The 12,501-nt window shown below is 46.9% G+C and overlaps 1 protein-coding gene across 3 annotated transcripts in view; it reads left to right on the top strand.

Moving 5' to 3' along the window:
* IRF2 (interferon regulatory factor 2) overlaps window positions 1–12,501 on the top strand; it is an 85,384-nt gene that overhangs the window by 60,932 nt on the left and 11,951 nt on the right. For all 3 annotated transcript variants that reach the window (XM_032618163.1, XM_032618164.1, XM_032618162.1), the window contains one exon: window positions 2,257–2,374. In XM_032618163.1, the coding sequence (XP_032474054.1) occupies window positions 2,257–2,374 (118 nt within the window). The remainder of the gene's footprint in view (window positions 1–2,256; window positions 2,375–12,501) is intronic.

The raw sequence follows: 12,501 nt of genomic DNA, 5'->3' as shown, positions 1-12,501 counted from the left end.
GAAAACTAATTTCATCTATGAGTCATAGTTTTCTCAAGTGTAGTGTGATAGAAGTATCACTTGCCACTAATTACACTGTAGATCATGTGAAACTCTTTTGAAGTCTCCAACTGAGAAATCAGAATAATTTAGGTTTTTAAATATATGCAAGTCTGACTCCCTCATTACCTTTATAAGAAGCCTAGAAGCAGAATGAGTGAATAATAACTTGGCAACAAAAGAAACCCACGAAAACGAGCAGTTCTTTACATAATTCCTTAAAACGTTCTTAGTTCCTTTTGGGGATTGAAGAGGTGGAAGGGAGAGAAGATGACACGTGGGGCATGATGGGGGGTGGGGTGGGAAGGGGGCCATTGAGGAAGCCAGGGAGAAGGATGCCATCAGAAAGGTGGAGAAACAGATTTTGTTGCCAAGGATGGAGAGTACAGGCCTTCCTGTTGGATGTCAGAGTGTGGGGTTGAGGGAAAGAGACTTGCGCAAAGGTCACTGGATTTGGGATAGTAGCGTCTTATCGGTGACCTTAGATAATAGGTGCCAGGTGCATATTTATCTCATTTAATCTTCCCATTATCCCTATGACGTGGGTCCTGTTACTGTCCTCAGTTTACAGCTGTCCGCAGCATCCTAAGAGATCACTAAAGAGGCTAAAGTCCTATAACTAGAGGAAGACTTGGGCCCCAGGCTCATGTGACTCCAAAGCCAGGCTATCTCACCACCCCAGCCCCAGGAGCTGGGAGCTTGATTCCACAAGTGGAGTGGCAGCCAGACTGCAGGCTTCATGGTGGTGCAGTGAGGTGATGCTGGGAAGGCAGGTGCACAGTCAGGAGTTTGCCTCTAAAGGAAGAGAAAAGTGGTGACTCAAGTCACAGGCAAGGGAGTTTCTTCCCAGAAAGGATAAACTCTTCGGAATTTGTCAAAGAGATGCTGCAGGAGAAAGGGATAAACATTCTGTCCAGTGGGGCTGTCCTGGGCCCTTCCTGGATTCAACCTTTGGTACATCTGGTCAACCCTGCCGTGTATGATTTTTTGTTTGTTTATTTTTTTGAGAACTGAGCTATACAGTGAGGTGATGTCTTTGAAGCCGTGGTTATCATGGCGGCAATTTGCCAGGTGGGATTGGGAGGGAGGATGTAATTTCCCCCTCCTTCCCTAAGATTTGCTGAGGGGGTGGGGTTCATCATTGGTTCCAAGCAGCACATAAATTGATAAGAACACCCAGCATGCCTTGCAGCATCCACTCTAAATTTTTCAGAGCACAGTCATATCCACCTCACATGATCTCCTGCTCCTGTCTTCTATTCTTTCCGCCTCTCCAGTTTGGTCTCCCCAGGAGTTGTCACGTGTGGCTTTTTTTGTCTGATTCTGTTGCTGTCATAGACGCCAGTGTAACCTCCCCTTGAGGAGAAGCTCTCTCATCAAAACGCTGAAAGTCAGTGTGTACTCCAGCGCTGGCTCTCCCAGAGCTGTTGGCGCGTTCAGAGGTTGGAGGGCTCTGGTGCACTTGGATAAAGCAGAATTGAGAGCCAAGCTTAGGAAGAGGAGTTTGCTCTCCTAGTTTCATTAATATGAATGTGTAGCCTCTTGGGCTGCATGGGCATTCGGAAGGCATGCCTGCGGAGCCATGGGTGTGGGCTGTTTCACTGGACTCCACGGGGTGACGGAGGCTTTGGCTATGAGTCTGGCCCGTGTGACCGGCCACCTGCCCCCGACCCTGGGGCAGGATGCTCAAGTGGCCAGAATCCAGAGCAAACCCTATCCAAGAAGAATTCATCCACCACGTCCTCTGGATTTCGTCCTTGGGCTGATAGTTGAGGCAGAGCTTTTCCTCCGAAGTTAAAAAAGAGGTGGCAAGATTCCTCCCTTAGAGAGAAAGCCAGGAGCTGAGTCTTATACGCACCCCTCCCTCAGAGAAGGATGAGTCGGGATCTCAGCAGCAAGGTGCTTTGCCTAGGCAGTAACACAGCTCCGCTTAACCCCAGGGCTGCCTTGTGCAGGGATAAGCATTTCAGGAGGGCAAGCCAGGTGCACGGATACCGTCTCCTCCAAGGAAAAGGAAAGAAAGGGAACCCTTGGCGAGACACTCTACGCAGAAATGTGCTTCTTAAGCTCCAGGCTGATTTAAAACACGTAGGGACTGCGTTTGGGAGACGAACGTGACCTTGGCATTAAAGAAAGTGGACGGAGGGTAGAATTTAAGCTAAGCACAGGGAGGGAAAAGGAAGTGTTCTCAATTCTTTTTTCTTTTCTTCTTCCTAGCAAGAACCAGTTGAGTCATCTTTGGGGCTTAGTAATGGAGTAAGTGATCTTTCTCCTGAGTATGCGGCCCTGACTTCAGCTATAAAACATGAAGTGGATAGTACGGTGAACATCATAGGTAAACTGTTTTGACATCTCATTTTTTTATACGCACGAGTAGCTCCCTGGGGTCGAGAATTTGTAAAACGTGATTTGAAATAACGTAGTCAGCGGGAGGAGGTCTTGGAACCATCTCAAAATGCAAGTTCAGGCCCCCAGATTTCAGGACTGAAGACTAATAAAGGCCTTTGAGGATCAGGTAAAGGAACTGAGGCAGATCCGCCTCAAAAAAATAGGCAGATGAGATGGGGATGCTCCCCCCAGCGGCTAAGGATTAGCGGTTCTCAATCGTTCAATAATTGGTCACGTGGACAAAAGTGTTATTTCTTTAACTTGGGAACAAGGAGGGGGGAGACTGTCCCTATGAGTCCTCTCAGCATCTGCTCCAAGACGGGCCTGCCACAGAGGTGGTGCTCATCTCACAGACGGGGGAACAGAGGCACGTGGCCAGAGGGCATCCTGTGATCCCACAAAGAGTGTTGAGTGCCTTCTGTATACCAGACGTAGCGCTGTGAGCCAGAAACAGGTTGGGGAGCAAGGCGGGCCCAATCCCTAGTTTCATGGAAGAAGACACATAATAAACAAATAAAAACTGCACGTAACAACAGCATTACCGTGTGTGATAGATGTGCCAGAGGAAGAGTGGAGAGATGAGATGACACCAGTGGCTGAGGACCTGCAGTGTGGGTCCCGATGCAGGAACACGCTTGAAGGACTAGAGGGAAGGCCGGTGCTCGTGGGGAGGGCGTGTGAGGTCCCTCAGAAGGGAGGCGGGGCGGGCTTATGGGGACCTTCGAAGACCCTGGGAAGGAGGTTGGGTTTTATCCCCAGACTGCTGGAGGGTGTGGGGTTTTTTGTTTTCTTTTTTTTTTTTAAGTTTTAAAAAATTGAAGTATAGCAGATAGTAAAGTACCCAAATGTTTTCCATACACACACCATGGAAACACCACCCCTGGAGGCTTTTAGGCAGGTGGGTGACAAGTGTAAATTATATCTCAATGAAGTCCCGCTGGGATGCTGCCAAGCACGGATGGTAGGGACTCTTTGCAAGCGTGGAAGAGGCCCAGACTTGACCTTGTATTCTGACTCCAGCCCTGGAATCCAGAACCTCGGTTTCTTTGCCCGCAATACCTTTTGGTTCATTACATTTTGTTCCATTTTGTAAACAATTAGGGCTTCTGATGCCGGTAAGAACAGGAAAAATCCTGTTCCAAGAGCAGCCCTCACATCTGAGGACCTTCATTTGTGGGTTCTCAGCTGAGTAGGGACAGGAGGCCGCAGCCTCCTCTCCTTCCCCTGGGCTTTGGAGTTTGGAAGTAGAATCACATGTGCAGGGTCTCCAGCAGCGTGGAGCGTGAAGAAAGAATGAAGCCTGGGTTGAGACTCAGCACGTGCTGTATCTCATGTCAGGATGGCCATGGCTTCCTCGCAGGGCTCACGTCTGAATGGGGCACTTTTGCCTAGAGACAGATGGCCCTACAGTCATTTTGAGCCGAGCGGACTCTCCGAGAGTATCTTTCTCACTTCCCCTCTGGAGTGAGGCCACTTGCCTGACCGGAAGCCCAGCTCTCCTCCCTCCTGGGCCGTTTTTTCCACGGCTGAGGGCTGCTTCCCCAGCACCTGGGTTTTTATCATCCCTTTCTCAGCAGGCTGTCCTCAGAAAGCCTCTGCCCACTGAGCCCTTTTTAAAAAGGAAGATAGTTGCCGATCTCCCAGGCGCGCTTTCTTAAGATTCAGCTTATTTCGAGGCAGCTGGCTGGCTTTTAGAGCTCCCCTTCATTAAGGAGGTGAACTCAGCCTCAGATAAAATGCCAAACAAAAGCCAGAATTGGACCAGTTTTCTTTACCTTTTTTTTTTTTAACATTTTGGTTGAGCCTTCGGTAGGTAAATTCTCTGCCAGGTCGATTGTTCATTGCCCTTATGGTATGATTGGGGCTACATGGTGTTGGTACTAATTTAATGAGTCATTATCCTGGGGCAAAGACAAAGGCCAGGTTTGGTTAGAGAATCACCTACTGGATTAAATGAGTCTCTTCCTAACAATAAAATCATAATGGATGGCAGTAAAATGAGTTTGAATATCTCTTTCTAATTAGTCAGTGACCCTTGTGAAGGTATGTAACGATAGATGAAGTGGATCTATGCAAGTATTTTAAAGGAGTGGGTAATTTGTGATTATTACTAACAGTAGCCCTAGCTCGGATTTTAAACCCTTCGCAGAGCTTTGTCTACACTCTCCCAAGTGACCAGTAATTAGCCATCCCAGCCTCTGCGATGTGTGGACCGAGATGAGAAGTACAGGGGTTCTGATTCCAAGGCCACTGTGGCATTTGAGAGATTCTCTTTCGGGCTCTCTTTACTTTTTAAAAAATGCTTTATTTAAAAACGAAACCATTTCTTACTTTCCATTCATTTGTCTCTAAACCCAGAGTTCCGGCCAGTTTTGTATCCAGGCACCAAGATGAAAACCTCAAGATGTTTTCATTCTACTCTTATAAGCCCATGTTTATAAGATTAAAAATGGGAGCTGAAACGAGTCCTTACTACAAGAGCATTTTTCTTGTTGTCAGTAGGCTCTGTCACTAGGGAAATAGATTGAAAATCAATATCTTAATCCCTTGGAGGCCAGCCACCCAGTACACTTCTATTCTGGAGGAGGGGTGCTGTTTGGTAAGTGAATCCAGTAAGGGTGTAAAGCACGAAATGTCCTTTACCCTGACAGATGAACTCCTGCTGGATTGCTGCTGTGTTTTACTTTTATTTCTACGGCAAATCATGGCAGGAAAACACACACACACACACACACACACGCATGAGTGTGCACACGCCCATGGTCAATGGGCAGTGTCCTGGTCTTGCCTTCTTGTCCAGAACAGCTGAATGTACGTCCAGATTTAGCAGGCTGTGTGCTTCAAGCAGGAGGGCAGCATCTCACTGCTTAAACCAGGTCTTTTCACGTTTCATCTCTCCCTCCTGTTTAAATGCACAGGTCAGCACCTCCAAAGATCTTCCCTGCTATCCCTTTAAGGGGAGGGAGAAAAAGACTCATTTTTATTTTTACTTTTCTTTCACATTGAATTATTTTGTGTGTGCGGCAACTTCTGTTTTTAGGAAGCGGAAGAAGCCAGCAAACATGTTGGATTGTTCTGATAATACCCTGCTGGCCTCTTGCCCAGGTCAGCAGGGCCTCTGCTGAGCAGTATTGAAATCACCTCCAGGCCAGTGTGAGAAGTTAGCAGGTGCGGACATTCTTTCTCCCTGGCCTAGGCGGGGCTTCATAACCCCATTGTTTCTTGATAAAAGGTAACCCCACCCTTCAAGAAAGCAAAGATTACTGTGAAATGAGGGAGGCTATTCATGACCCTGAAGTAAATCAAGCTGGCCTTAGGTGACTAGACATAGACAATTAGGAAATAATGTAATTTGAATTCTGTCGATTTTGGTGGCCCAAAATGCACCTTCTAGGATGTACCTTTTTCTAGTAGTTACTTCCAAATTTGACCAACTTTATCTAAAGTAAACCTTAAGTAGCTTTTTTTAAGCCAAGCTTAGAAACTTGAATATCGACAGGAGCAGAACAACAACAAAAAAGTTAAAAAAAAAAAAGGAGCAAAACAGATTCACAACTAAGAGACCAAACTTAGGGTACCCCCAGGGCCTCACGGTCATAACTCAAGCCTGGCAGCCTCTGGTACCAGAATTCATAGTGACTTGAGGATGGCCAAAGGTGATGCCAGGCTGTAGAACTGTCTTCAACTTTTCCAGATCCTTTGTTCCCTGTTTTGTTTGCTTGCTTTTGTTTTTTGCCATTTTCTCTGGTGCTTAAGATATGAAAAATTCCATCTACAAGATAAAAAGTAGATTTGGGGTGGTTGTTTAGATGGAAGGCACCCCTCTTGAGAAGGAGCGAGTGAAGGCTTTCCATGCTGGTTCATCCCTCAGGAGCGGGGTCCAGCGACAAGGCATCCAGTTTTCTCAGGACCCCTAGAAAACTCTTAGCAACAGGAGAGTCCATGTGAGGTGTGAACCCAGATCTCACAGTAAACCCAGACACAACCGATAATACATCTTGTTTTTCTTCGGTGAACTGGACCTTGGAGAAGCCAAGGTCACAGAGGTGAGGCTGCATGGGATGTGCCCTCGGTCACCACGTGCACCGGCAACCCTGGGCAGTGGACATGGAGGTTTTTTCAACTTTTAAGGGGTTTTTATTTACCCAAGAAAGCTGCCAACTTTTTACGAGGCTGTATATATTTTTCCGCCTTGACACCTCCACCTTATTTATAATTAACTATCGAATCCTGTCTTCCCCTGTCCTATTCCTCAAATCTGTCCCCTTTCTATTTCAGATGCGACTCCCAGTCACCTTCGTGCTTGCCTCAGCTCTGCTTCCATGCTGCCCCTTCTCCAGACACAGTCATTTGTTTAAAAATGCCAGTCTTACCATGTCACCTTTGCCCCCAAAGCCCCCAGGACAAAGACCCGCATGTCCCCAGTGTCCTGGTGACCTGGCCCCTGTCCACTTCTTTTATACCTGTTTTTGAAGTCGAATTACTCTGAACAGTTGGACTTCCATGTGCCTATCCAGCAAGAAAGAGAGGTCTGGGTTGTGGGTTTTGTTACTGTGGGGTAGACGCTATAGCTCTGTCAACCCAGCAGAGTAAGGAAGGGGCGTTCGGCGGGTCCGTCGGGAGGGGTACGCTGCCAACCCATGAGGTCTTAGGCAGGTATCTGCTACCAGACCATTGACCCTTGAGACACGGTGATGAACTCAACTGAGATTTTACTAGAACATATTATATGCCCCCCTTTATAGCAGAGCAGCATGTGATGATGTTTCCTCGTGTACCACACCCTGCACCCATGTCGACCTGTCACTGTTGAGGCAGGCTGGCCCCTTCTCTGAAAGTACTAACCCCGTAGAGACTTGTGTCTCCCACCATCGCCCTTGGATGCCTAAAGCGAATCATGGCCAGAGTTTATTTTAAAAAAGAAAACAGAAAGAGCACCAGATTAGAAGTTAAAAGACTGGGGTTCTAGACCTAGTTCTGCAGGGTTTTATTTATCACGTGATCCTAGGCAAACTCCCTCACCTCTCTGAGACTCAATTTCCTCGTTATCTAAAGTGGAAACGAGGGGACTTCCCTGGCGGTCCAGTGGTTGAGACTTCGCCTTCCAATGCAGGGGGTGCAGTTTCAGTCCCTGGTCAGGGAGCTAGGATCCCGCGTGCCTCGCGGCCAAGGGACCAAGGCGTAGAGCAGAAGCAGTGTGGTCACAAATTCATTAAAGACTTTGAAAATGGTCCACATCAAAACAAAATCTGTAAAAAAAAAAATTAAATACAGTGGAAATGATAAAAACTGATCCCACCTACCTCACAGGATTGCTGTGAGGACCAAATGAGTGTAACAGAAAACTCACTGTGTGGTTAGAAGGTGGTAAAATTAATATTATGATTGTGGTATTATCAAATCATATTAAAATATATTTGATTAAGAGACATTGCCCCTGTCTGTGCTGCGTCAACAGGGCTGGTATTCACAGTTTAAATTCTCGAAGTTTCAGATCAGGGCGAGAAGAAATTTCTCTCCATGGCAGCATGCAGATGGCCGGCTTTTATAGGCTTTTATCTTGACCCTGCAGCTGCCTGAGTGACCTTGGCAATTTACCCAACCTCCCTGGGTTTCAGCTGCAAAGTGATAGGACCAACCCACCTTCACAGAACTTTCCGGTTCCTAATAGCCTACTTTTAAGAGCTTTCTCTGAGGCTTGGGGGCAAGTACTTTCGCAGGTGGAGCCCTGCGTTGTCAACAATTGTTAATAAGGTAAGAATGACCTTTTAAGGAATCTAACCGGTTCATCAGTAACCAGCCATGAATAATATTGTTGTAAGTCTCAGCACCGAGGTCCAGATAAAATTACATGCCTGCGGGGGACTCTTCCTGATGCGCTGTCCTTCATAATCTGGAGAAGCTTAGTGGATTTCTAGTTCCCTAACCGTTCAGGAATTTCCTTGGCACCCAATATAGAACTGTTGAAAAGCAATTTCACTATTGGTTATGAGCCCAGAGTCTTATTAAGGTGAGATTTGAAAGGTTTTATCCTAAGAGGGGCTTAGAAAGCCCAGGGAAACTCAGTTTGAACTTCCTTAACTCTTTCTTTCAGGGAGACGGTGCTGTTGAGAGGGAAAGCTGAATTTGCCTCCGGAGGCTGCCACTTTCCCGCTGTCTGACCTTGAATTAGTCCTTGAACTCTTCGTTAGTTATTTAACTCTCCACGATGCTTTTCCTCCTGTCTAAAATGGGGTGATAACTGTGTCTTCCCCGTGGAGTTGTGAGGTCTGGCAGGTGATAGGTCAAGGTGGGAAAGACAAAGTTCGGGGCCCAGGAAATGCTAGGTTTTGTTATTATGGGTTATCAGTCATGAGGCTCTAGCACCTAGAGGGCTCCCACTTCTGACCTTATGTGCTGTAGCAGTTTGCTAAGCTTGCTATTCTTGTGACTTTTCATTTGTTAGGAGTCAGTGGCACTGTCTGTGTTGTCCCTTAGGGCAAAGTTTGGTGGTTCAGGGGAAATCAGCTCTCATCTATCTCCATAGCTGGATAAAGAGAGAGCGATGGATTAGGGCTGGTGCGTAAAGCCCTTCCAGAGAGCATCTCACATGTTGGGATTTCCCAGCTTCTCTCTTGGACTTGCGACTTACGAGTTCAGAAGTTTCTAAAGCGCCCTCAGTCGTGCTCAGACGGAGAGCAGCGGTCGTCCTGTCCCAGGCACAAAGCCACGTACTCCTAGGGCAATGTCTGGCCTTAGAGATCATGTAATATTAACTGGGTATCTAGATGTAGCCCAGAAAACTAAAACTTATTTTTCTATCCTGGTCACCAGCATTTGGGATACACTTAAAATTTGAACAGAGATGCTCATCTACTTTTTGTCTTAAGGCATGTATGTTAAGTGAAATACCGTAAAACTAACCCCCTTTAGGTGTGCAGGTCTATAATTTTTGACAGACGTCCTCAGTGGTGTGACTACCACTACAGTTAAGACATAGGACATTTTCCTCACCCGCAAAAGTTTCCTCTCCCTCCTTCCAGCCCCTGGCGGCTATGGCCTACTGTGTCTTTGTCCCTTCACCTGGGTTTTAAAAAGCCCGCTTGCCAGGAGTCTGGAAATTTTCTAGAAAACGTTCGTCATTCCATTTGGTATTTACAAGCGGTCCTGAACTCCTGCAGGCCTCTGGCTGCAGTCTGGGAGCCCTTCTCTGTTTATTCATCTCTTTACTCAGCAAAGATTCACTGAGCTGCTCTCCGGTACAAGCCGTGAACGTGTGCTGTGACTTGAGACAAAAAGTTCTAACGCAGGGTCTCAACTCTCTCGGGAGCCACAGTGTGGCTGGGAGACAGCACGTACTTATAAAGAGTTAAATAAAGGGCCGCTGCATTAACTGGGCACGCGAGGCCGAAAGTGAAGGCACGTCACAAGGTCGCGTCATGCTGTCGTTTTGGCCAAGCCATGGGGACAGCAAGCGAGGGGCCCGCAGGAAAGAGAGGGCAGTCTGTTCTGGGGGGTCAGGAAAAGGCCCCCCGAAAGCAGAGGCATCTGACTCCTGCCTGCCACTCACCCTCCCCTTCCGCCCACCGCGCTGCCGCCTCACCGAAGCCTTTGATTTCCTGTAACTGGAAAAAAAATATCCCACTTCCTGAACTTTCATCACGGGCCCTCCGCCCTCCCCGCTTTTCCTTTTCACTACTGTCCTCAGTTTATTCTCTAGATCATTGTGTGCTGGCCTCCAGCCCTACTGGACTTCTTACAAACCAGATCCTGGACTAGATTACACTTCCTCTACCCTTCCTACCTGACAACAGTGCCTTGTACAAAGAGGATGCTCAGGAAATCTCTGTTAGTTGAATGGCTGAGTTGGGACTTATGGGGGAAAACACTGAGGGAGAGAATTCCTGGTCAGAACAAAAGGACGTAATTAGGAAGATGCTTGAATGGCTGCCATAGTTTATACTCCCAGGAATGACAGTGCAAGGGAGAAATGAATTTTGGAGGATTGGAAGTTAAAGGGGCCTTGATTTAAATCAAATCTGTATAAGATCTTCATTTTCTTAGTATGTAAGGTATCAGTTTTATCCACCCCCTCATCAAACACACACACACACACACACACACACACACACACACACACACACACACGTCCTGTTTGGTTTCTATCTCCACCCACCAGTTTGGGAAAGGACAGGACCCATCTTGTTTTCCTGCCGTCTTATTTTACTTGGGAGAGGAGGCAGAAGAAACTTGAGAGAGGTCAGTGTCAGCGCTCAGTCTGTGTCTGGTGAGCTGCATAATTGATGCTCTCAGGCTCAAGTAGTATAGTCCAAAGGATAAAATAAGAATTTGGGAGTCTGCCTGCCATATTTAGCCTGCCTTCCTTTTCTTTAATTTTATCCCCTCCAGGAAAACCCACGCGGCATCCAGTTTCCCTTCCATTCTGTATGCTGTGGCTTTGTGGAGTCTTTTATCACATCCCCAAATCTCCTTTCCCAGCCTCTTCGGTGCTTTTCTTTTCTTTGCTAGAAAATCCATGAATTCTCACTGCCTTCTAAAACCTTACCTGAGTAGAAATCAGGTAATGTTCTCCCTACCTTACTGCTAGTCACTTCATCACCCCCCTTCAAGCAGTTAAAACAGAAACCCACGTATAAACAGAAATACTTGAGTAATCAAAATATTATACTTTGAGCAGTGAAAACAGGAACTGGCCCATGATGCTAACTTCTCAAGGAGACTGGAATGTGGCCGCCTTCCCGCCTAATCTGAACATTTTACAGGTGGCCGGGGACGTAGAGCACAGCCCATAATCCACGCTGTGTGACTTTGGACAAGCTACTGTACTTCTCTGTGCCTGACACTCTTCATTTATAACAGGATAATGATGCTTTCCCTGTCATTCCCATGTGTTGAAATGTTAAAATAACTTATACAGGCATGAGTAAAACATTGATTATGAGGGCAAAGTGCTTTGAGAGAGGCCCTTGGGAAAACATTGTTGGTCCCATTTGTTTATGGGTGCCAGTTTTCAGGGATATTCCATCCAATCAATTGTCAACAGAAGTATAAGGTCAGCTCTGTTTGAAAGTAAGACAGGGCATTAGAGGCATTCAAATTAAAACCACGATGAGGTATCACCACACATCTATCAGAATGACTAAAGTCAAAAAGTAGTGACAGGGCTTCCCTGGTGGCGCAGTGGTCGAGAGTCCGCCTGCTGATGCAGGGGACACGGGTTCGTTTCCCGGTCTGGGAAGATCCCACATGCCGCAGAGTGGCTGGGCCCGTGAGCCATGGCCGCTGAGCCTGCGCGTCCGGAGCCTATGCTCCGCGACGGGAGAGGCCACAACGGTGAGAGGCCCGCATACAGCAAAAAAAAAAAAAGAAGTAGTGACAACACCAAAAGCTGGCTAAAATGTGCATAAATTAGCTTGTCCATACATTGCCGGTAGGAACGTAATATGGTATAGCCACTCTGGATACTAGTTTAGCAGTTTCTTGTAAAACTAAACATATAATTACCATGTGTTCCAGCCATTGCACTCTTGGGCATTTGTCCCAGAGAAATGGAAACTTATGTTCAGATAAAACCTGTGCGTGAATGTTCATAGCAGCCTTATCCGTGATAGCCGAAGAATGGAAAGGAACCTACAATTCCTTCGGTGGGTGAATTGAGTTGGGTTCCTCCAGTTGAAGGAACCTACAGTTCCTACTGATACACCCAAACACTTGGATGAATCTCCAGGGAATTCTGCTGAGTGAAAACAGCCCATCTCAAAAGGTTACTGTGTGAGTCCATTTGTGAAGCATCCTTGAAATGACAAAAATTATAGAAATGGAAAACAGATGAGTGGTTGTCAGGGGTTGGAGACAAGGGGAGAAGGCTGAAGGAAGGTGGATACAGTCGCAGAAGACGCTTGTGATGATGAGACTGTTTGGTGTTTTGACTGCGGAGGTGGGTACGTGAAACCGCGCACGTGATGAAATCGCACAGAGCTAAGTACACACACACGAAGGAGTACAAGTGAAACGGAGGAGATCTGAACAAGATGCGTCGATGGTCAAATGTCAGTATCCTGATACTGTATGATA

The sequence above is a fragment of the Phocoena sinus genome, chromosome 21 (assembly GCF_008692025.1).
Source record: "Phocoena sinus isolate mPhoSin1 chromosome 21, mPhoSin1.pri, whole genome shotgun sequence".
Classification (NCBI taxonomy): Eukaryota; Metazoa; Chordata; class Mammalia; order Artiodactyla; family Phocoenidae; genus Phocoena; species Phocoena sinus.
This window is presented reverse-complemented; position numbering and strand designations above follow the sequence as displayed.